General features: G+C 45.1%; 1 protein-coding gene across 1 annotated transcript in view; it reads right to left on the bottom strand.

Moving 5' to 3' along the window:
* Positions 1–25,331, bottom strand: part of LOC138666376 (uncharacterized) — a 34,284-nt gene extending 8,953 nt beyond the window's left edge. Inside the window, exons 1-4 of the mRNA XM_069754603.1 lie at positions 25,250–25,331; positions 8,265–8,657; positions 6,312–6,665; positions 3,326–3,691 (exon numbers count right to left, since the gene is read on the bottom strand). Of these exons, the coding sequence (XP_069610704.1) occupies positions 3,326–3,691; positions 6,312–6,665; positions 8,265–8,657; positions 25,250–25,331 (1,195 nt within the window). The remainder of the gene's footprint in view (positions 1–3,325; positions 3,692–6,311; positions 6,666–8,264; positions 8,658–25,249) is intronic.
* Between the last annotated feature and the right edge of the window lie 343 nt (positions 25,332–25,674).

Below are 25,674 nucleotides of genomic sequence, written 5' to 3'. Positions count from 1 at the left end.
TTGAGTACACCTCTGTGTAATTTCTTCCCAGTATCACTAAAGCTCCTTTGTGAAGGCCTCAGAGGCCTTTGAGAACATTAGGGATCAAACAACCTCATGAAAACCAAAGACCACGCCAGACAGGTCAAGGATAAAGTTGTGTTGAAGAGAAAAGCAGAGTCAGATTATAAAAATATAGCCAAAGCTGTGTTCATCTCACAGAGCACTGTTCAGTTCATTATCCAAAAATAAAAGGAGTTTGGCACAAGTGCAAACCTACCAAGACATGGCCGTCCACCTAAACTGACATCCCAATGAAGGAGAGCACTAATTAAGAAGCACATGGTCCCTCTGAAGTAAATGCAGAGATCCACAACTCAGGAGGCAGAATCTGTCCACAGGATAAATATTAGTTGTGTAGTCCACAAATCTGACCTTTATGAAAGAGGCGAAAGAAGAAATTCATTTTTCAAAGCCATAAGAAGTCCTGTCTGCAATTTGCAAAAAGCCATTTGGAAGAAGTTGTTCTGGTAAAATAAAATGCAAAACACTATGTGTGGCAGAAAACTAAAATTGCATATCACCCTGAAAACACCATCCCCACTGTCAGACATGGTGGTAGCAGCATCATCCTATTAGGAACCTGTGGCAAGACATTAAAATTACTGATCAGTGATCACAGATATATCCATCCAACATCCCTGAGCGAGAGTGAGTGTGCAAAGAAGCAGGAGCAAAAATGTCACCACTAGATGTGCAAAGCTGGAGAGGCATATCACTGCAGCAATAACTGCAGCAATTGGTGTATTCAGGATTGACTCAGTGGGAATGAATACAAATGTATATTACAATTTTCAATTTTTACTATGTATCATTTCCTTTACACATCACAAAAACTGACCCTGCTGGTATCTCATTATTTGTACGTTCCAACCAGTAATAGCTGAAAAATTGACTTTATTCTAAACTCTTGTCTGTAGTATATAAATCCCCAATTTGATTGCAAGATAGTTTTTTACGAGAATTAAAAAATATATTTTATGAAATTTCTTATAAAATTTAAGGCAGTACTTAAAAAATATTTAACAGAATGGAAAAAGGATGGTGACGAATTAAAAAAATATTGTATTCATTTCCCCCCACACACTTATTGTTCTATACTGCTGTTTTTTCACACACTACACATACAGTTTCTTCTGTGTTTTATGACTTCCTCTCTGTTATGCTATTGCCAAGTTGTGAGCTGTGACTTCCTCTCGTTATTCAAATTATCAACTAAATGGCTGCTGCCTTCACTGCTTTTGCTTTTATACAGGCTAGAATACAAAGTACAAGCTACAAGGTACTAGAGGGAAACCAACCAAGCCGTAATCACAGTCCTGTGATCCTTTTCTGGCTGATGCAATCTTTTGCAATGTCTGAAATGGCAGAAACCCTTCTAGACAATTTGCATGAACCAAATAGTGAACAGTTCAGCAAATTCCTAAACATTCTACATTAATTATATCCACATCAAGCTAATTCCAGTGGAATCCATACAACAAAAGAGTTGGAAGACAAAATTACCGTATTTTCTGGTGTATAAGACGACTGGGCGTATAAGACGACCCCCAACTTTTCCATATAAAATATGGAATTTGGGATATACCCGCCGTATAAGACGGGGGTCATCTTATACGCTCATCATCTTATACGGTGTGTGGTTCCCAGGGTCTGGAGGAGAGGAGACTCTCCTTCAGGCCCTGGGATCCATATTCATGTAAAATACAAAAGAATAAAAATAAAAAATATGGATACACTCACCCCTCCGAAGGACCCTGGCTCTCAGCGGTGCAAGCGTCTGCCTCTGTTCCTAAGAATGCAGTGAGTGAAGGACCTTCGATGACGTCGCGGTCACCTGACCACTCACGTGACCGCGACGTCATCGAAGGTCCTTCACTCACTGCATTCTTAGGAACAGAGGCAGACGCTTGCACCGCTGAGAGCCAGGGTCCTTCGGAGGGGTGAGTGTATCCATATTTTTTATTTTTATTCTTTATTTTTTACATGAATATGGATCCCAGGGCCTGAAGAAGAGTCTCCTCTCCTCCAGACCCTGGGAACCATCCAGGATCGCTCCATGCACCCGTACCCGGCGTATAAGACGACCCCCGACTTCTGGGACAATTTTTAGGGGTTAAAGAGTCGTCTTATTCACCAGAAAATAAGGTATGTTATTAGTTGGTGACACAAAATTATCCATTAAAAAGGGAAATATTAAACAATTCTTACAATTTTAAATAAAATTTTGGCATAATTTTTCTTACAATTTTTCCAGCCTTTTTAGTGAAAGGGGTAGGTGTCAAGGGTTTAGGGAAGGAGTAAGAAGAATAAAGTGGGGTAGTTATAAGTTTAGTGGTAATGGCGCAAAATAAAATAATAGATAATGTCCATCCAGGTTGGAGAAAGAGGATTTATGTCGTATTTCACTTTATAAGTCATCGCTACACGTTGACCTAGTTTAGGTCTTTACCATGAACACACAGAAAGTTTATGAAATAAACAACTTTTGTCTTTTTCACAACTCGGACCTTTTTGGTAGCACTTTTTTCTAAACTAGATTACTTGGTTCACTGTTGTTGTGTCCTCTCCTTGGTGAGACTGCTGCTGGCTGCTATAATTAAATGGTTGGTTATTTCCATTGCGGTTTCTTAAGAGCTTAAAGGAATTTTGTCCTAAATTTTGTTTTCAACAATTGAAAAAAAAAAGTAAAATATTAAAGTTATATTTTTAAATGGAGTAAAATATGAAAAAATAATTAAAAAATGTTTGATATTTTCTCCTTTTAAGCACTAGGGGGAGCAGCTGCTGAAAAAGAGGGAGGAGTCTGCTAACATGTGCGTGACATGACTCCTCTCCTCCCCTTCGGGGTACTTGCAAAAGGATAAAGGGGATGAAGTTTAAGATCACCGTGTGGAGACACTACTGCTGACAGACAGCAAAATAAGATTGACTATAAGAGCCCGTGTAAAAGCTGAAGCAGGGAATGCAGCATCCATTTTCTGGCAAATCATTATAGAGAGAGGATGCTACAGCTTATAGTTTAGACACAGTGATAGGGAGTGAAAGCCGTAAGATGTTGAAGAAACTGTGTGTGACAGCAGTGATTATTAGAGTATGAGGAAAAGAGAATCATCACAGACACATCTTTCAGTGCAACGATAGGCTTTTGGTTTTACGGCAAAATCAGGTTATAGTGATTCAAATTCCCAGGGAAAATTTGGCAAATGTGCTCTTCTCTGTTACTGAGACATGACACAAACTAACATGAATGGTGTTCCTTCATTATTAGTTTCTTTGCACTTACCATCTACCATTAGATTGTTCTCAGTTCCATACTGAATGGTTGAGCTGGTTTTGTCACTATCGATACAGAACTTGAACATCACAAAGCAGTAATACGTTGTGTTATCAGTATCGCGAACGCCCTTTATATGGAGATCAGCCAGTCCTCTAAGTTCTGTCCTTTCTCTGTAGCTGGAGTGAACCATCTCCTTTAAGGGGTGATAGGCGTAAAAACCCCTTGGGCTGCCCACTCTCCAGAAAACTCCCATCCACAGAGTGTCAATGCCCGGTTGGTGTGTGAATGAGCAGTTGATGGTTGCCGAATCTTTTCCGTCCGGTGAGAGCGTGTATTGTTGCACAACTTCAAAAGGCGGCTTGTCGGATATATCTAATGCGAGAAATTTAAAAGGAAATTAATTTAAAATAATTCAAAAGGGTGCAAGTGCTGTATAACTGCTAAAGTGAATCAATTGGCTAAAAATGAAATTGACTATTAGAGAAATGGAAGACAGCCCTCCATAGAGATAAGGGGGTGACAGGGGAGCCACACACAGATCGCATCTCTCTGTGCTGAGTACAGTGTTAAAGTACCATCACATTAAGCGATGCTGCAGCGATATAGACAACGATGTCGATCGCTGCAGTGTCGCTGTTTCATCGTTGTGTGGTCGCTGGAGAGCTGTCACACAGACAGCTCTCCAGCGACCAACGATGCCGAAGTCCCCAGGTAACCAGGGTAAACATTGCAGTTTACCATGGTTACCATTGTAAATGTTAAAAAAAAACAAACACTACATACTTACATTCCGGTGTCTGTCGCGTCCCCCGGCGTCAGCTTCCCTGCACTGTGTAAGCGCCAGCCGTAAAGCAGAGCGGTGACGTCACCGCTGTAGTCTGCTTTACGGCTGGCCGGTGCTGACAGCGCAGGGAAGCTGACGCCGGGGGACACGACAGACACCGGAATGTAAGTATGTAGTGTTTGTTTTTTTGAACTTTTACAATGGTAACCAGGGTAAACATCGGGTTACTAAGCGCGGCCCTGCGTAACCCGATGTTTACCCTGGTTACAAGTGAAGACATCGCTGAATCGGCGTCACACACGCCGATTCAGCGATGTCAGCGGGTGATCCAGTCACGAAATAAAGTTCTGGCCTTCTAGCTCCGACCAACGATCTCACAGCAGGATCCAGATCGCTGCTGCGTGTGAAACACAACGATATCGCTATCCAGGACGCTGCAACGTCACGGATCGCTAGCGTTATCGTTCTAAAGTCGCTCAGTGTGAAGGTGCCTTTAGTATACTGCCTTATCTAGTCATTATTATAGACAACATTTTTATTATTGGAAAAAAATCTAGTTTAGCTAATATGTTACATTTTCTTTAACCCCTTCACTCCTAAGCCTATTTTCACCTTCATGACCAAGCCAAATGTTACAAATCTGACCATTTTCTCTTTATAAGTGAATGCTTCAATGAATCCCACTGATTCTGAGATAATTTTTTGTGACATATTGTACTTCATGATTGTGGTAACATTTGTTTGATGTGACTTGCGTTTATTTAATTTTGCAGCATCTTAAGGGGTGCACGTGTGTGGGGTCAGACACGCGCACTACTGCAGCAAAGCATCACACAGCTAAGCATAGAGATGCCGCAGTTATTTCAATGGCAGTTAGTCACGGCAGGAGTCAGGACCCCACTCTATGTATCTGTCTCTTTGGGGTATGTCTGCTGAATAAGCACTTCTTATTACTTGGATTTAACCCATCTTAGTGCTGTTTTCAAATCATCCGGCGCCTGAGCTCTTTTGTCCTGCCTGGGGCAGGCGCAGTGAGCGCAATTTATTCACCGCAATGTGAATAAATCATAAGACACTGAGGGGCTGGGATTCACAAGCTGGGCAGCCGCACAGGCGCAGTCTGAGAGACTGCATATGAGGTCAGACGGGCAGCGCTCACTGCGCCTGCCTCAGGCAGGACAAAAGAGCGCAGGCACCGGATGATTTGAAAACAGCGCTGAGGAGGTGGCACCCGGCGCCGAGAAGACAGTTGAGTGACGGGTGTGTGACATGTCCGTATCTCGCAAGCTGTGGCGCCGGCACTTGGGAGCGGAGCGTGCGGCTCCATGTGTTGCTATGCGGCCGCACGCTCCGCTCTGGAGTGCCGGCACCACAGCTTGGTTTTCACATGCGAGTCAGCTTTTTTCTCTGGCCCCCAGACCCGTTTATTGGATCCAGCATAAAAATATTCGGCTTTCCAATTGACTAGCATTGGATTGGCTATTCGGTACAAATACACTAATTTTAGAAATTATTTGTGCAAATTTTCCCGAATCCGAATATTTCACTATTTGATCATCACTAGTTATGATTCACACAGAGAAAATTGACATTTTGTCTCTACATAGAGCTTAGAAGGAATCAGCTAGTCTGTTTTTAATTACGTCATGCCATAGACCGAGAGACAAATTATCAGGGTAGAAAGGCAAAATGAGCAATTGTAAGCACACAGTGCTGTATAACGTGATGATTACAGTATGTCAGGATAAAAAATTTGATGAGAGGGATGCGTTTTTAAATAAACATATAATTAGTAAATTAAACCTTTACCAATAAGGCAATAATAAATACTTCTACTTTCATTTGTTTAAATTGGAAAAGTGGTTGATTTTGAATTTTGAATTTTTTTATTTTTTTCCATATTTTTTTAAAAACAATTTTTTATGAATATGTATTTTTTGCCTCTAGGGATCTTGCACCTGCAGATTGTACTATATACTACAATATGACTTTATGAGGATCTGCTTTGTACTCGGGCTGTTGACACAGGCCTTCATCATGGAGCAGCAGTATGTTGCTCCATTCATTCTCTAATGGATTGTCAAAAATTGCACCAGCCTATCTCCGGCACTGTTTGGAGCAAAGGTTTATCTCGATTTTGGTCACAGAATGAAAACACGTTGACCGAACTCAATATCTAACAATTACACAGAACAAATAGCATCTTACCTACAACCACAACCTCTGTGCCATGTATGGATGACACTGTGCTCCTCTCCCTCAGTGTTGTCTTTACTTTGCAGCAGTATTGCTTGTTGTTGTCTTCTGCTGTCACTCCCGTTATTCTTAATGAAAGATCCTGAGGAAAATTCAGCACAGACCATCGGCCTCTAATCTCTGACTTATTCCTCTCGGTCCATGCCACAGATTTATTATTATTCTCAACACACAGATCGCTGGATCCCTGAGTCCACGTGACTTCTTCTATAACGGAGGAACCTTTATAGCGAAATAAACACGGTATAGAGATATTTTCTCCAATAAAGGCAGGAACCACATCCGTCTGCTCCACTGAAAACTCATCTGTAGGAACAGGAAAGAAAAGTCACATGTAATAAAACAGATCGCTCCGCCTATGTTTTTCTGCTCACTGAACGGTGATACATATAGAAGGAGCAATGAGTTTTCTCTCCTAACAGGGTGATGCAGATAGAAGGAGCTATGAGACTCCTCCCCCAGGAGGGTGATACAGATAGGAGGAGCTATGAGTCTCCTCCATCTTCAGGGTGATACAGATAGGAGGGGCTATGAGACTCCTCCCCTGCATGGTGATTCAGGTAGGAGGAGCTATGAATCTCCTGTCCCAGGAGGTTGATACAGACAGAAGGAGCTATGAGTCTCCTCCCCCTGCAGGGTGATACAGGTAGGAGGAGCTATGAATCTCCTCCCCCTGTTGGGTGATAGAGATAGGAGAAGCTATAAGTCTCCTCCCTCTGCAGGGTGATACACATAGAAGGAACAATGAGTCTCCTCTCCCTGCAGGGGGATACAGATAGGAGGAGCTATGATTCTCCTCCCCCTACAGGGTGATACAGATAGGAAGAGCTGTGAGTCTTCCCCCCTGCAGGGTGATACAGGTAAGAGGTGCTATGAGTCTTGTCTTTCTGCAGTTTCATGCAGTGAGGAGGAGCTATGAGTGTTGTCTCCTTGCAGTGTGACAGGTAAGAGGAGCTATGAGTCTCCTCCCCTGCAGGGTGATACAGATAGGAGGAGCTAGGAGTCTCCTCCCCCTGTAGGGTGATACAGATATGAGCTATGAGTCTCCTCCCCCTGCAGGGTGATACAGATAGGAGGAGCTATGAGTCTCCTCCCCCTGCAGAGTGATACAGATAGGAGGAGCTATGAGTCTTGTCTTCCTGCAGTTTCATGCAGTGAGGAGGAGCTATGAGTGTTGTCTCCTTGCAGTGTGACAGGTAAGAGGAGCTATGAGTCTCCTCCCCTGCAGGGTGATACAGATAGGAGGAGCTAGGAGTCTCCTCCCCCTGTAGGGTGATATAGATATGAGCTATGAGTCTCCTCCCCCTGCAGGGTGATACAGATAGGAGGAGCTATGAGTCTCCTCCCCCTGCAGAGTGATACAGATAGGAGGAGCTATGAGTCTTGTCTTCCTGCAGTTTCATGCAGTGAGGAGGAGCTATGAGTGTTGTCTCCTTGCAGTGTGACAGGTAAGAGGAGCTATGAGTCTCCTCCCCTGCAGGGTGATACAGATAGGAGGAGCTATGAGTCTTCTTGCTCTGCAGGGTGATACAGGTAGGAGGGGCTATTAGTATCCTCCCCTGAAGGGCAATACAGATGAGAGGAGCTATGAGTCTCCTCCCCCTGTAGGGTGATACAGATATGAGCTATGAGTCTCCTCCCCCTGCAGGGTGATACAGATAGGAGGAGCTATGAGTCTCCTCCCCCTGCAGAGTGATACAGATAGGAGGAGCTAGGAGTCTCCTCCCCCTGTAGGGTGATACAGATATGAGCTATGAGTCTCCTCCCCCTGCAGGGTGATACAGATAGGAGGAGCTATGAGTCTCCTCCCCCTGCAGGGTGATACAGATATGAGGAGCGATACATCTCCTCTCTCTGAAGGGTGATGATGATTATTTTAAATATACTTCTCTGTCATTATTTTACCTGTAAACTGTATGAATGTTCCATGACGATTCTGCCATTGTTGTATGATTTTGGACCCTTCATATAAATGAATTCTACAGCAGAACATTGGACGATCCGACTTCCGGAGATTCCTGATTGTAATGGTCGCTGTTTGCTCTTCTTTGGGATTTCCCACGAGTGAGATTCTTTCTGTGTAGTTTGGATGTGTCCAATTTTCTGTGTGATTGTATATTAAATCACGAGCTCCACACCGGTCGTTTCCACCTCGTCTCCAGTACACCTGTACACTTCTGTCCTTCTGCTGTGGATACGTGAAGGTACATGGAATAGTCACTGACCCCCCCACTGCTACAATGATGGTGCCTCGCTGCGCTGTGCAATATTGTCCTTTTTTCTTATCACTGCTTCCTTCTGTATGAGAAAAAAGAAATTTGAATTATCCTAGCATGTACTGACTTTTTACACTGTATTTTTCTAATACTAGACAAGGATATTTTTGTGAACCAACACAATTCCTTTGAATTTAGTTCTAAAGTTCCGTTTTCAGTAGCAATGATAATAGTGACTATACACTGGGGACTTTATTTCCATTGATTTAGATCTGACACTTGTTTTTTGCATCTTTTGTAATGATGGATGAGCACTAAAATGTTCGGGTGCTCGTTGCTCTGGTCAAGCAGATTGGAATACTCGGGTACTAGGCCAGAACAACGAGGCCAATGTAAGTCTATGGGAGACCCGAGTATTTTTACCGCGATCCCCCCGGGGGTCATTTTAAGGTCTAAAAACGTCTGAAAATGATGGAAACTCTGCTCAAATGACACAGGGACATCATGGGGATCGCCGCTGGAAGCATTCCTGACTCCTAGGTCACAGCTGTAAGCAATGTAGTCAGAGTTTCACTCCATTTTTATGGGTGCACCAAAAAACACATGAAAATGAAACCAAAATAGATTTTGCTGGGAAATATGTTAAAGGGATCCTGTCACCTGAATTTGGCGGGATAGGTTTGCGGTCATATGGGCGGGGTTTTTGGGTGTTTGATTCACCCTTTCCTTACTCGCTGGCTGCATGCTGGCCGCAATATTGGGTTGAAGTTCATGCTGTGTCCTCTGAAGTACACGCCTGCGCAAGGCAATCTCAGACTCTCCAAAGGGACAATAAGCCGAGGCTCTTCCCCCTCAGTTGACACAAGGGAGCGAGAGAGAGCGTCAGCACGAATGTTCTTCTCCCCGGCGAGATAATGTAGAGTAAAGTGGAACCGGGAGAAGAACAAGGACTATCTGGCCTGATGAGAATTCAGCCGCTGGGCTGTACGCAAATAGACCAAATTTTTGTGGTCCGTGAAGACTTGGAAGGGAAACCGAGCACCTTCCAAAAGATGTCTCCACTCCGAAAAGGCCAACTTCATTGCTAGCAACTCCCTATCCCTGATGGAGTAATTTCTCTCCGCTGGTGTGAAGGTCTTTGAGAAAAAGAAGCATTGATGCTTCCGACCTTGAGCATTCTTTTGATAGAGGACTGCTCCAGCACCAACGGATGAGACATCCACCTCCATTAGGAATGGCTTATCCACATCGGGACGATGTAAGATGGGAGCTCTAGCAAAATGAGACTTTATATAAGTGAAGGCCTTGGAGACCTCTTCCGACCACAATTTGGGATTCGCCCCCTTCTTGGTGAGGGATACCAAGGGAGCTACCAAAGTGGAGAAGTGGGGAATGAACTGGCGATAGTAATTTATGAACCCAATAAAGCGCTGCACCGCTTTAAGAAAATGGGGTTCATGCCAGTCCATCACAGCCTGTAGTTTGGCAGGATCCATAGCCATTCCCTGGGCGGAGATGGTATAGCCCAGGAAAGGTAAAGACTCCTGCTCAAACACACACTTCTCCAACTTTGCATAAAGGGAATTCGCCCGTAAGAGTTCGAAGACTCTGCCTATATCTCTCCGGTGGGAGTCAATATCTAGAGAGAAGATGAGAATATCATCCAGATAGACTACGACCGAGGTGGAAAGCATATCCCGGAAGATATCGTTGACAAAGTCCTGGAAAACGGCTGGGGCATTACAGAGCCCAAAGGGCATCACCAGATACTCATAGTGCCCATCCCTAGTATTAAAAGCCGTTTTCCATTCGTCCCCCTCACGGATGCGAATCAGGTTGTAGGCACCCCGCAGATCTAGTTAAAGAGCTCAGAAATCAGGGGCAATGGGTACTTATTTTTAATGGTGATGGCATTAAGACCCCTGTAATCGATGCAAGGACGTAATTCCCCGTTCTTCTTCTGCACGAAGAAAAATCCCGCCCCTGCAGGAGACACTGACTTCCTAATGAACCCTCTTGCCAAATTCTCCTGGATCTATTGAGACATAGCCTTCGTCTCAGGGAGAGAAAGGGGATATACCCTTCCTCGAGGAGGTTCAGCTTCAGGCAAGAGGTCAATAGGACAGTCGTAGGGACGATGAGGCGGTAGAGTCTCTGCTGCCTTTTTAGAGAATACGTCTGCATAGCACCAATAGCACTTGGGAAGAGATGAAAGGTCTGTGGGTACCTCAGTAGTAGAGACCTGTACACATTCACTCACACACCTGCCCATACAAGACTTACTCCAACCCAATATTCTCCCTGAGGACCACTCAATATGTGGGGAGTGGAAATGGAGCCAGGGTATTCCCAGTAAAATCTGTTGTGAATTCTGTTGTCGGGCTCCCTCCTGTGGTCATGAATGGTACTTCGGCTGGTTCTGTCCATGGACTTCCTCTGGTGGGTGTTTCTGAGTTTCCTTCTACAGGTGACGAGGTTAATTCGTTAGCTGCTGCTCTATTTAACTCCACTTAGATCTTTGCTCCATGCCACCTGTCAATGTTCCAGTATTGGTCTAGTTCACTCCTGGATCGTTCTTGTGACCTGTCTTCCCATCAGAAGCTAAGTTCCAGCTTGTATTTCTTTGGTTTGCTATTTTTCTGTCCAGCTTGCTATTTAATTTGTTGTCTTGCTTGCTGGAAGCTCTGGGACGCAGAGGGAGCGCCTCCGCACCGTGAGTCGGTGCGGAGGGTCTTTTTGCGCCCTCTGCGTGGTCTTTTTGTAGGTTTTTGTGCTGACCGCAAAGTAACCTTTCCTATCCTCGGTCTGTTCAGTAAATCGGGCCTCACTTTGCTTAATCTATTTCATCTCTGTGTTTGTATTTTCATCTTTACTCACAGTCATTATATGTGGGGGGCTGCCTTTTCCTTTGGGGAATTTCTCTGAGGCAAGGTAGGCTTTATTTTTCTATCTACAGGGCTAGCTAGTTTCTTAGGCTGTGCCGAGTTGCATAGGGAGCGTTAGGCGCAATCCACGGCTATTTCTAGTGTGGTTGATAGGTTTAGGGATTGCGGTCAGCAGAGTTCCCACATCCCAGAGATCGTCCTTTATTATCAGTAACTATCAGGTCATTCTGTGTGCTCTTTACCACCAGGTCCATTATTGTCCTGACCACCAGGTCATAACAGTACAGGTGGCCCAAAGTACTAATGCATCTCAATAGAGGGATAAGAGAAGTTCTGAGACCATTTTTTTTTCTTTGCAGTGTGTTTTGTCTCAATTTTCCCCTTTACCTCTGGGTGGTTCAGGACACTGGTGTAAACATGGACATTCAAGGTCTGTCCTCTTGGATGGATAATCTCACTACAAGGATACAAAACATTCAAGATTTTGTGGTTCAGAATCCGATGTCAGAGCCTAGGATTCCTATTCCTGATTTGTTTTTTGGTGATAGATCTAAGTTCTTGAATTTCAAAAATAATTGTAAATTGTTTCTTGCCTTGAAACCTCGCTCCTCAGGTGACCCTGTTCAACAAGTAAAGATCATTATTTCTTTGTTACGTGGTGACCCTCAAGACTGGGCATTTTCCCTTGCGCCAGGAGATCCGGCATTGCGTGATGTTGATGCGTTTTTCCTGGCGCTTGGATTGCTTTATGACGAACCTAATTCAGTGGATCAGGCAGAGAAAATCTTGCTGGCTCTGTGTCAGGGTCAGGATGAAGCGGAGATATATTGTCAGAAGTTTAGAAAGTGGTCTGTGCTCACTCAGTGGAATGAATGTGCCCTGGCAGCAATCTTCAGAAAGGGTCTCTCTGAAGCCCTTAAGGATGTCATGGTGGGGTTTCCCATGCCTGCTGGTCTGAATGAGTCTATGTCCTTGGCCATTCAGATCGATCGACGCTTGCGTGAGCGTAAAGCTGTGCACCATTTGGCGGTACTATCTGAGCATGGGCCTGAGCCTATGCAATGTGATAGGACTTTGACCAGAGCTGAACGGCAAGAACACAGATGTCGGAATGGGCTATGTTTTTACTGTGGTGATTCCACTCATGCTATCTCCGATTGTCATAAGCGCACTAAGCGGTTCGCTAGGTCTGCCACCATTGGTACGGTACAGTCTAAATTTCTATTGTCTGTTACTCTGATTTGCTCTTTGTCATCCTATTCTGTTATGGCATTTGTGGATTCAGGCGCTGCCCTGAATTTGATGGACTTGGAGTTTGACAGGCGCTGTGGTTTTTTCTTGGAGCCCTTGCAGTATCCTATTCCATTGAGAGGAATTGATGCTACGCCTTTGGCCAAGAATAAGCCTCAGTATTGGACCCAATTGACCATGTGCATGGCTCCTGCACATCAGGAGGATATCCGCTTTCTGGTGTTGCATAATCTGCATGATGTGGTCGTTTTGGGGTTGCCATGGCTACAGGTTCATAATCCAGTATTGGACTGGAAATCTATGTCTGTGTCCAGCTGGGGTTGCCAGGGGGTACATGGTGATGTTCCATTTTTGTCTATTTCGTCTTCCACTCCTTCTGAAGTTCCAGAGTTTTTGTCGGATTATCGGGATGTATTTGATGAGCCCAAAGCCAGTGCCCTACCTCCTCATAGGGATTGCGATTGTGCAATTAATTTGATTCCTGGTAGTAAGTTTCCTAAGGGCCGATTGTTCAATTTATCTGTGCCAGAACACGCCGCTATGCGGAGTTATATAAAGGAATCCTTGGAGAAAGGCCATATTCGCCCGTCGTCATCACCGTTAGGAGCAGGGTTCTTTTTTGTGGCCAAGAAGGATGGTTCTTTGAGACCTTGTATTGATTACCGCCTTCTTAATAAAATTACAGTCAAATTTCAGTATCCTTTGCCGTTGCTGTCTGATTTGTTTGCTCGTATTAAAGTGGCTAGTTGGTTCACCAAGATAGATCTTCGAGGGGCGTATAATCTTGTGCGTATTAAACAAGGCGATGAATGGAAAACAGCATTTAATACGCCCGAGGGCCATTTTGAGTACCTGGTTATGCCATTCGGGCTTTCCAATACTCCATCAGTATTTCAGTCCTTTATGCATGACATCTTCTGAGAGTACCTGGATAAATTCCTGATTGTGTATTTGGATGATATTTTGGTCTTTTCGGATGATTGGGAGTCTCATGTGAAGCAGGTCAGAATGGTGTTCCAGGTCCTTCGTGCGAATTCCTTGTTTGTGAAGGGGTCAAAGTGTCTCTTTGGAGTTCAGAAGGTTTCTTTTTTGGGGTTCATTTTTTCCCCTTCTACTATCGAGATGGACCCTGTTAAAGTCCAGGCCATTTACGATTGGACTCAGCCGACATCTGTGAAGAGCCTGCAAAAGTTCCTGGGCTTTGCCAATTTTTATCGGCGCTTCATCGCTAATTTTTCTACTGTTGCTAAACCGTTGACTGATTTGACCAAGAAGGGTGCTGAAGTGGTCAATTGGTCTTCTGCGGCTGTAGAGGCTTTTCAGGAGTTGAAGCATCGTTTTTCTTCTGCGCCTGTGTTGTGCCATCCAGATGTTTCGCTTCCGTTTCAGGTTGTGGTTGATGCTTCTGAGATTGTAGCAGGGGCTGTTTTGTTGCAAAGAAGTTCTGATGGCTCGGTGATGAAGCCATGTGCTTTCTTTTCTAGAAAGTTTTCGCCTGCTGAGCGTAACTATGATGTTGGTAATCGTGAATTGTTGGCCATGAAGTGGGCAATCGAGGAGTGGCGTCATTGGCTGGAAGGAGCCAAGCATCGCGTGGTGGTCTTGACAGATCACAAGAATTTGACTTATCTTGAGTCTGCCAAACGGTTGAATCCAAGACAGGCTCGATGGTCATTATTTTTCTCCCGTTTTGATTTTGTGGTTTCGTACCTTCCGGGCTCTAAGAATGTGAAGGCTGATGCCCTGTCAAGGAGTTTTGTGCCTGACTCTCCGGGTGTTCCTGAGCCGGCGGGTATTCTCAAAGAGGGGGTAATTTTGTCTGCCATCTCCCCTGATTTGCGGCGGGTGCTGCAAAAATTTAAGGCTGATAGACCTGACCGTTGCCCAGCGGAGAAACTGTTTGTCCCTGATAGATGGACTAGTAGAGTTATCTCTGAGATTCATTGTTCAGTGTTGGCTGGGCATCCTGGAATCTTTGGTACCAGAGATTTGGTGGCTAGATCCTTCTGGTGGCCATCTTTGTCGCGGGATGTGCGTTCTTTTGTGCAGTCCTGTGGGACTTGTGCTCGGGCTAAGCCCTGCTGTTCTCGTGCCAGTGGGTTGCTTTTGCCCTTGCCGGTCCCGAAGAGGCCCTGGATGCATATTTCTATGGATTTTATTTCGGATCTCCCCGTCTCTCAAAAGATGTCGGTCATTTGGGTGGTTTGTGATCGCTTTTCTAAGATGGTCCATTTGGTACCTTTGTCTAAATTGCCTTCCTCCTCTGATTTGGTGCGTTGTTTTTCCAGCATGTGGTTCGTTAACATGGTATCCCGGAGAACATCGTTTCTGACAGAGGTTCCCAGTTTGTTTCAAGGTTTTGGCGATCCTTTTGTGCTAGGATGGGCATTGATTTGTCTTTTTCCTCGGCTTTCCATCCTCAGACAAATGGCCAAACCGAACGAACTAATCAAACTTTAGAAACATATCTGAGATGCTTTGTTTCTGCTGATCAGGATGATTGGGTGTCCTTTTTGCCGTTGGCTGAGTTCGCCCTTAATAATCGGGCCAGCTCGGCTACTTTGGTTTCGCCCTTTTTCTGCAATTCTGGTTTCCATCCTCGTTTCTCTTCAGGGCAGGTTGAGTCTTCAGACTGTCCTGGTGTAGATACTGTGGTGGATAGGTTGCAGCGGATTTGGACTCATGTGGTGGACAATTTGACATTGTCCCAGGAGAAGGCTCAACGTTTCGCTAACCGCCGGCACTGTGTGGGTCCCCGACTTCGTGTTGGGGATTTGGTTTGGTTGTCGTCTCGTTATGTTCCTATGAAGGTTTCCTCTCCTAAGTTTAAGCCTCGTTTCATTGGTCCGTATAAGATTTCTGAGGTTATCAATCCTGTGTTATTTCGTTTGGCCCTTCCTGCTTCTTTTGCCAGCTATAATGTGTTCCATAGGTCGCTATTGCGGAGATACGTGGCGCCTGTGGTTCCATCCGTTGATCCTCCTGCCCCGATGTTAGTTGAGGGGGAGTTGGAGTATGTGGTGGAGAAGATTTTGGATTCTCGTGTTTCGAGACGGAAACTCCAGTACCTGGTCAATTGGAAGGGTTATGGTCAGGAAGATAATTCCTGGGTTTTTGCCTCTGATGTTCATGCTGCCGATCTGGTTCGTGCCTTTCATTTGGCTCATCCTGGTCGGCCTGGGGGCTCTGGTGAGGGTTCGCTGACCCCTCCTCAAGGGGGGGTACTGTTGTGAATTCTGTTGTCGGGCTCCCTCCTGTGGTCATGAATGGTACTTTGGCTGGTTCTGTCCATGGACTTCCTCTGGTGGGTGTTTCTGAACTTCCTTTCACAGGTGACGAGGTTAATTCGTTAGCTGCTGCTCTATTTAACTCCACTTAGATCTTTGCTCCATGCCACCTGTCAATGTTCCAGTATTGGTCTAGTTCACTCCTGGATCGTTCTTGTGACCTGTCTTCCCATCAGAAGCTAAGTTCCAGCTTGTATTTCTTTGGTTTGCTATTTTTCTGTCCAGCTTGCTATTTAATTTGTTGTCTTGCTTGCTGGAAGCTCTGGGACGCAGAGGGAGCGCCTCCGCACCGTGAGTCGGTGCGGAGGGTCTTTTTGCGCCCTCTGCGTGGTCTTTTTGTAGGTTTTTGTGCTGACCGCAAAGTAACCTTTCCTATCCTCGGTTGTTCAGTAAATCGGGCCTCACTTTGCTTAATCTATTTCATCTCTGTGTTTGTATTTTCATCTTTACTCACAGTCATTATATGTGGGGGGCTGCCTTTTCCTTTGGGGAATTTCTCTGAGGCAAGGTAGGCTTTATTTTTCTATCTACAGGGCTAGCTAGTTTCTTAGGCTGTGCCGAGTTGCATAGGGAGCGTTAGGCGCAATCCACGGCTATTTCTAGTGTGGTTGATAGGTTTAGGGATTGCGGTCAGCAGAGTTCCCACATCCCAGAGATCGTCCTTTATTATCAGTAACTATCAGGTCATTCCGTGTGCTCTTTACCACCAGGTCCATTATTGTCCTGACCACCAGGTCATAACAGTACAGGTGGCCCAAAGTACTAATGCATCTCAATAGAGGGATAAGAGAAGTTCTGAGACCATTTTTTTTTCTTTGCAGTGTGTTTTGTCTCAATTTTCCCCTTTACCTCTGGGTGGTTCAGGACACTGGTGTAAACATGGACATTCAAGGTCTGTCCTCTTGGATGGATAATCTCACTACAAGGATACAAAACATTCAAGATTTTGTGGTTCAGAATCCGATGTCAGAGCCTAGGATTCCTATTCCTGATTTGTTTTTTGGTGATAGATCTAAGTTCTTGAATTTCAAAAATAATTGTAAATTGTTTCTTGCCTTGAAACCTCGCTCCTCAGGTGACCCTGTTCAACAAGTAAAGATCATTATTTCTTTGTTACGTGGTGACCCTCAAGACTGGGCATTTTCCCTTGCGCCAGGAGATCCGGCATTGCGTGATGTTGATGCGTTTTTCCTGGCGCTTGGATTGCTTTATGACGAACCTAATTCAGTGGATCAGGCAGAGAAAATCTTGCTGGCTCTGTGTCAGGGTCAGGATGAAGCGGAGATATATTGTCAGAAGTTTAGAAAGTGGTCTGTGCTCACTCAGTGGAATGAATGTGCCCTGGCAGCAATCTTCAGAAAGGGTCTCTCTGAAGCCCTTAAGGATGTCATGGTGGGGTTTCCCATGCCTGCTGGTCTGAATAAGTCTATGTCCTTGGCCATTCAGATCGATCGACGCTTGCGTGAGCGTAAAGCTGTGCACCATTTGGCGGTACTATCTGAGCATGGGCCTGAGCCTATGCAATGTGATAGGACTTTGACCAGAGCTGAACGGCAAGAACACAGATGTCGGAATGGGCTATGTTTTTACTGTGGTGATTCCACTCATGCTATCTCCGATTGTCATAAGCGCACTAAGCGGTTCGCTAGGTCTGCCACCATTGGTACGGTACAGTCTAAATTTCTATTGTCTGTTACTCTGATTTGCTCTTTGTCATCCTATTCTGTTATGGCATTTGTGGATTCAGGCGCTGCCCTGAATTTGATGGACTTGGAGTTTGCCAGGCGCTGTGGTTTTTTCTTGGAGCCCTTGCAGTATCCTATTCCATTGAGAGGAATTGATGCTACGCCTTTGGCCAAGAATAAGCCTCAGTATTGGACCCAATTGACCATGTGCATGGCTCCTGCACATCAGGAGGATATCCGCTTTCTGGTGTTGCATAATCTGCATGATGTGGTCGTTTTGGGGTTGCCATGGCTACAGGTTCATAATCCAGTATTGGACTGGAAATCTATGTCTGTGTCCAGCTGGGGTTGCCAGGGGGTACATGGTGATGTTCCATTTTTGTCTATTTCGTCTTCCACTCCTTCTGAAGTTCCAGAGTTTTTGTCGGATTATCGGGATGTATTTGATGAGCCCAAAGCCAGTGCCCTACCTCCTCATAGGGATTGCGATTGTGCAATTAATTTGATTCCTGGTAGTAAGTTTCCTAAGGGCCGATTGTTCAATTTATCTGTGCCAGAACACGCCGCTATGCGGAGTTATATAAAGGAATCCTTGGAGAAAGGCCATATTCGCCCGTCGTCATCACCGTTAGGAGCAGGGTTCTTTTTTGTGGCCAAGAAGGATGGTTCTTTGAGACCTTGTATTGATTACCGCCTTCTTAATAAAATTACAGTCAAATTTCAGTATCCTTTGCCGTTGCTGTCTGATTTGTTTGCTCGTATTAAAGTGGCTAGTTGGTTCACCAAGATAGATCTTCGAGGGGCGTATAATCTTGTGCGTATTAAACAAGGCGATGAATGGAAAACAGCATTTAATACGCCCGAGGGCCATTTTGAGTACCTGGTTATGCCATTCGGGCTTTCCAATACTCCATCAGTATTTCAGTCCTTTATGCATGACATCTTCTGAGAGTACCTGGATAAATTCCTGATTGTGTATTTGGATGATATTTTGGTCTTTTCGGATGATTGGGAGTCTCATGTGAAGCAGGTCAGAATGGTGTTCCAGGTCCTTCGTGCGAATTCCTTGTTTGTGAAGGGGTCAAAGTGTCTCTTTGGAGTTCAGAAGGTTTCTTTTTTGGGGTTCATTTTTGCCCCTTCTACTATCGAGATGGACCCTGTTAAAGTTCAGGCCATTTACGATTGGACTCAGCCGACATCTGTGAAGAGCCTGCAAAAGTTCCTGGGCTTTGCCAATTTTTATCGGCGCTTCATCGCTAATTTTTCTACTGTTGCTAAACCGTTGACTGATTTGACCAAGAAGGGTGCTGATGTGGTCAATTGGTCTTCTGCGGCTGTAGAGGCTTTTCAGGAGTTGAAGCATCGTTTTTCTTCTGCCCCTGTGTTGTGCCAGCCAGATGTTTCGCTTCCGTTTCAGGTTGAGGTTGATGCTTCTGAGATTGGAGCAGGGGCTGTTTTGTTGCAAAGAAGTTCTGATGGCTCGGTGATGAAGCCATGTGCTTTCTTTTCTAGAAAGTTTTCGCCTGCTGAGCGTAACTATGATGTTGGTAATCGTGAATTGTTGGCCATGAAGTGGGCAATCGAGGAGTGGCGTCATTGGCTGGAAGGAGCCAAGCATCGCGTGGTGGTCTTGACAGATCACAAGAATTTGACTTATCTTGAGTCTGCCAAACGGTTGAATCCGAGACAGGCTCGATGGTCATTATTTTTCTCCCGTTTTGATTTTGTGGTTTCGTACCTTCCGGGCTCTAAGAATGTGAAGGCTGATGCCCTGTCAAGGAGTTTTGTGCCTGACTCTCCGGGTGTTCCTGAGCCGGCGGGTATTCTCAAAGAGGGGGTAATTTTGTCTGCCATCTCCCCTGATTTGCGGCGGGTGCTGCAAAAATTTAAGGCTGATAGACCTGACCGTTGCCCAGCGGAGAAACTGTTTGTCCCTGATAGATGGACTAGTAGAGTTATCTCTGAGATTCATTGTTCAGTGTTGGCTGGGCATCCTGGAATCTTTGGTACCAGAGATTTGGTGGCTAGATCCTTCTGGTGGCCATCTTTGTCGCGGGATGTGCGTTCTTTTGTGCAGTCCTGTGGGACTTGTGCTCGGGCTAAGCCCTGCTGTTCTCGTGCCAGTGGGTTGCTTTTGCCCTTGCCGGTCCCGAAGAGGCCCTGGATGCATATTTCTATGGATTTTATTTCGGATCTCCCCGTCTCTCAAAAGATGTCGGTCATTTGGGTGGTTTGTGATCGCTTTTCTAAGATGGTCCATTTGGTACCTTTGTCTAAATTGCCTTCCTCCTCTGATTTGGTGCGTTGTTTTTCCAGCATGTGGTTCGTTAACATGGTATCCCGGAGAACATCGTTTCTGACAGAGGTTCCCAGTTTGTTTCAAGGTTTTGGCGATCCTTTTGTGCTAGGATGGGCATTGATTTGTCTTTTTCCTCGGCTTTCCATCCTCAGACAAATGGCCAAACCGAACGAACTAATCAAACTTTAGAAACATATCTGAGATGCTTTGTTTCTGCTGATCAGGATGATTGGGTGTCCTTTTTGCCGTTGGCTGAGTTCGCCCTTAATAATCGGGCCAGCTCGGCTACTTTGGTTTCGCCCTTTTTCTGCAATTCTGGTTTCCATCCTCGTTTCTCTTCAGGGCAGGTTGAGTCTTCAGACTGTCCTGGTGTAGATACTGTGGTGGATAGGTTGCAGCGGATTTGGACTCATGTGGTGGACAATTTGACATTGTCCCAGGAGAAGGCTCAACGTTTCGCTAACCGCCGGCACTGTGTGGGTCCCCGACTTCGTGTTGGGGATTTGGTTTGGTTGTCGTCTCGTTATGTTCCTATGAAGGTTTCCTCTCCTAAGTTTAAGCCTCGTTTCATTGGTCCGTATAAGATTTCTGAGGTTATCAATCCTGTGTTATTTCGTTTGGCCCTTCCTGCTTCTTTTGCCAGCTATAATGTGTTCCATAGGTCGCTATTGCGGAGATACGTGGCGCCTGTGGTTCCATCCGTTGATCCTCCTGCCCCGATGTTAGTTGAGGGGGAGTTGGAGTATGTGGTGGAGAAGATTTTGGATTCTCGTGTTTCGAGACGGAAACTCCAGTACCTGGTCAATTGGAAGGGTTATGGTCAGGAAGATAATTCCTGGGTTTTTGCCTCTGATGTTCATGCTGCCGATCTGGTTCGTGCCTTTCATTTGGCTCATCCTGGTCGGCCTGGGGGCTCTGGTGAGGGTTCGCTGACCCCTCCTCAAGGGGGGGTACTGTTGTGAATTCTGTTGTCGGGCTCCCTCCTGTGGTCATGAATGGTACTTTGGCTGGTTCTGTCCATGGACTTCCTCTGGTGGGTGTTTCTGAACTTCCTTTCACAGGTGACGAGGTTAATTCGTTAGCTGCTGCTCTATTTAACTCCACTTAGATCTTTGCTCCATGCCACCTGTCAATGTTCCAGTATTGGTCTAGTTCACTCCTGGATCGTTCTTGTGACCTGTCTTCCCATCAGAAGCTAAGTTCCAGCTTGTATTTCTTTGGTTTGCTATTTTTCTGTCCAGCTTGCTATTTAATTTGTTGTCTTGCTTGCTGGAAGCTCTGGGACGCAGAGGGAGCGCCTCCGCACCGTGAGTCGGTGCGGAGGGTCTTTTTGCTCCCTCTGCGTGGTCTTTTGTAGGTTTTTGTGCTGACCGCAAAGTAACCTTTCCTATCCTCGGTCTGTTCAGTAAGTCGGGCCTCACTTTGCTTAATCTATTTCATCTCTGTGTTTGTATTTTCATCTTTACTCACAGTCATTATATGTGGGGGGCTGCCTTTTCCTTTGGGGAATTTCTCTGAGGCAAGGTAGGCTTTATTTTTCTATCTACAGGGCTAGCTAGTTTCTTAGGCTGTGCCGAGTTGCATAGGGAGCGTTAGGCGCAATCCACGGCTATTTCTAGTGTGGTTGATAGGTTTAGGGATTGCGGTCAGCAGAGTTCCCACGTCCCAGAGATCGTCCTTTATTATCAGTAACTATCAGGTATTCCGTGTGCTCTTAACCACCAGGCCCATTATTGTCCTGACCACCAGGTCATAACAAAAATCTCATCCATTCCCTCGGGAAGGACAAGAAGGGAAATAATCTCCTGGTGGGAAGGGGACATGGACAACGAGAATAGAACAGTCTGGTGTGTGATTTGCAGTGGAAGTGTCGTCCCATTCAAAACTCTAACTGTTACAGGTTTGGCGAGCATAACTAATGGTATAGCGTGGCGCAAAGCAAAAGCAGAGGACATAAAATTTCCCTCTGCTCCTGAATCCACACAAAGCTCGACAGTTAGAGTGGAAGAGCTTAACAGGATTGTCCCTTTAAAGGACAGTTTGGAGGAAAATGTAGCTGTGTCTAGTGAACCTCCCCCAATGGTCACTAGACGAGATCGTTTCCCGATTGCCATAGACATTTATTGCGTAATGTCCTAGTTGGTGACAATTTTTGCAAACTACCGGTACTCGAGCGGCCTGAGACTTAGGTCCCGCTCGAGAAACCTCCGTGGCCTCATGGGAGTCGAACGCCAAAACAGGAGACTCAAGAGGTCTGGCGAAGGTGGGAGCCAGCCGAAACCTCTGCCTACACTGGATCCACTCCATCCTTCGCTCATGAAAATGGAGGTCAGTGCGGGTAGATACAGAAATAAGCTCCTCCAGTGTGGCGGGTATCTCCCTGGTGGCCAATGCATCCTTCACGTGGTCTGCCAGTCCCTTCCAGAACACCGGAATTAGAACTTTGTCTGGCCACTCTAACTCTGAAGCTAGAGGCAAACTGACTGACCACGGACGAGCCCTAAGTAATTGTCAACAACTGGAGTGCGGTATCATGGGTAACACGAGGTCCTAAAAAGACCTGCTTCAGAGCGTCCAGAAAAAGAGGAGCACTCTGTACCACATGATCATCACCCTGCCAAAGTGGCATTGCCCACTCCAACGCCCTGTCCGACAAGAGAGATAGAATAAATCCCACTTTCGTCCATTCTGTAGGGAAACATGATGCCAGGAGCTCAAGGTGTATGGAGCACTGGCTCACGAATCCGCAACATTGTTTACTGTCACCAGCAAACTTGTCAGGAAGCGGGAGACGGGATAAAGTCGGAGCAGGGGTGGCAGCGAACAAACTGGCTGTGGCTACACTTGCAGCCTGAACAGCGACAGCAGTGACACCACAGCTGAGGTTGAACGCTCTAGAACCGTCAACCTTTCCTCCAGCTGCTGGATGTACCGCTGTAAACGCTGATCGTCCGCCATTTACTAGCCAGACCCTGGCGCTAGTGTTCTGTTAGGACTTGCGGAATGCACCAAGTATAAGATGAAATATTAATAGGTGCGTTCGCAGTCCGGGGTCCACCATGCAGGTGAAAACCTGCTGCTAGTAAATGGCAGCGCTATATGACGGTGGAAGCGAACCCTGTTAAGTCACAGGACCGCAATACCGCACTAAAGAGCGTGAGCTAAGAGTCACCGAACTCAGTCCCAAGACTCGGGGTAGAAGTCCGTTTAGACTAATAGCGCTCAACACCGCAACTGGGTGTGTTAAGTAACAATAGGAATAAGTTTAGAGCACCGATGTGCGAACTGTGCCGTGTTGGCTGACACCACCAAGCACCCAGACGAGGGTTAGGAAGTGCACTACTGGTGTGTGGAGTTGCACTGGCGGTCACAGCAATAGACGCTGATTCGTGTGTAACACGTTGAGTGGCTAGTCGAGCGCTAGGTAGCAGCCATACTCCTTGCGCGAACAGTCATACAATAGGGTAGGGGTATTTAATGAACGACTTGCACTCACAACCAACACACGTATACAAATTTACACTAGCGCATGGCCGTGCGGTCATGCGAAGCTTATATAGCTGCAGCACATTCAGGACCTTCCAATAAAAGACCAATGGGAAGCTGCCACAGAAGTTTGCACCTTCAGGACCTTCCAGGAGGACAAATGGGAACCGCTGCAGCATCTGAGCATGTGACCCTCGATCTCCAACAGGATATCTCACCCTGGGCATGCTCAGAAGGGAAAAAGCAGGAGTTAGTCCCAAAAGCGTCCGCTCGCTGCTGCCCAACACTGGTTTTAAAGGCAAAAGCTGGAAAAGCAACAGCAAGCCTAAGCACAGAGTGAGACTAAGCCAGACGCAAGGACTGACGTCTGTGCTGAGCAGGTTCCACTGTGGCAGGAGAAGAATGGGAGACTGCAGCAGAAACGGCCCGAGATTCCCCCTGTGCAGAAGTGGGTACTCGACCCCTAACCATGTGTCACATCATTTCTGAATCCACGCTTGGCTTTAGTTTAAAAAGTGGAATGTCATTTTTTCCAAAAATGTTAATATAATTGCTCTAAGTCTACAGTTACATTAGCGATGATTCTCTCTTGCGAGTGAATAGGATCAACTATGGTAATAACACTCGACTCAAACTCATGTGAGAAAATTGGATCACTCTCGACACAAAGTGTGTTCAGAGTTTTTGATATTTAATATATTACCTATTAGAATGTAAAGAATGTCAAGTTTTATTACCTGATGGCATTCCCTGATGAAAGTCTTGTTCATTGCATTTGGCCATTTTTTTTGTGCGCAATTTGTTTGCTTGCACCTAATTCATTATTATTATTATTAATATTATTATTATTATTTTTTTTTTTTTTTTATTCAATTCCAGATATTTGAGCTTGATTCATCTATTGTGACTTTCTAAAATATTTTATAATTTGGCACAACATCACTCCATTTCCCCCTCCTGGTACATTCTCGAATACGCCCGCACTTTGGAGCAATTTTGCTACTTTTGACGCCAACATGCAACATTTGAAAAAAGAAGCAGAAAAAAATTGTTCAAGACAGGAAGGCACCAAATTCATGAATTGCATATGCCATGTTGAGAAATTTGGCACCAAAAATGGCAACAACTAACACAAGGCATAAATTAAAGGAAAGTGACAAATTGCCACAAATGATGAATCGAAGCTTTGATTTTTAGTTTTAAAAGTTTGGACCCAACAAATCTTCACACCATCGCTCTGACTCCCACTTACATAAAAAAAAAACTTTATTTTCTGGCTTCTGTGGATTGAGCTTCTCATTTTTTTGTAAATTTGTGGAGACTATGGGAAGCCACAATACACATAGTTCTGTGGATGATGTGAAAACATCAATTAGTGCCAATAGTCAAGAACAGAAGGACGCTAACAACATTGACCCACAGATCTTCAGGTATCGTGATGGGATGTGAAAGAAGCCAAAAAGCCAATTAACATTTTTTTCTGTATATGAATTTTTGGAAAAAAGAATATACAACTCAATATGCAATACTATCCAAAACATTCTACAAAACACAATCAAAATCCAATATTTCTCAAGTTTTCTCTAGATAGGTTCCTGAGCTACACCGATGGAAAGTTCCGAAAGGTCTCAGATCAACATTTATTTACATCTTTTCCATTCTCAAAATTCAGTCTGATGAAATAGAACATTTACACAGGAGATGCCAGTGAGCTGCCTTAAAGCACCTAAATATTAGGAAATGCAACAAAAAAGAGAGGACAAGCCAGTCATAAAACATACCTTGGATGGCGAGGACCAGCAGCAGGAGACATCGAGTTTCCATGATCATCATCGACTGTCTTTCATTCCTCCTACTTAGCATTGCTTTTAGTAAACACCAGTAATTTCCTTGATGTCACAATCTGTGGTTGAAAGTTCTGCTGTTGAGTTCTTCCTTTTTAAATTCTTAAATGCATTTACAGTGCGATGTTGCATTTAGTAAGAAAAGTATTTTTAGCTTTCTAGGTGGTTTTCGCTAAATACTTTTCAGTGGGGAAAAATTGATCTGAAAGGAAATCGTCAAGGGATTGTAGAATGAATTAGTATTTAGACTTTCTATTTATGAATGTCCATCAATGGCGTACATGTAAGATGAGAAACTACATTGCTAATACCAAAATGGACCAAATATTACGGTGCTAGTGGTATATAATTCCACCACACCC

This window comes from Ranitomeya imitator, chromosome 2 (genome assembly GCF_032444005.1).
Source record: "Ranitomeya imitator isolate aRanImi1 chromosome 2, aRanImi1.pri, whole genome shotgun sequence".
Taxonomy (NCBI): domain Eukaryota; kingdom Metazoa; phylum Chordata; class Amphibia; order Anura; family Dendrobatidae; genus Ranitomeya; species Ranitomeya imitator.
The sequence above is the reverse complement of the archived record's forward strand: the minus strand, read 5'-3'. Positions and strand labels throughout refer to the sequence as shown.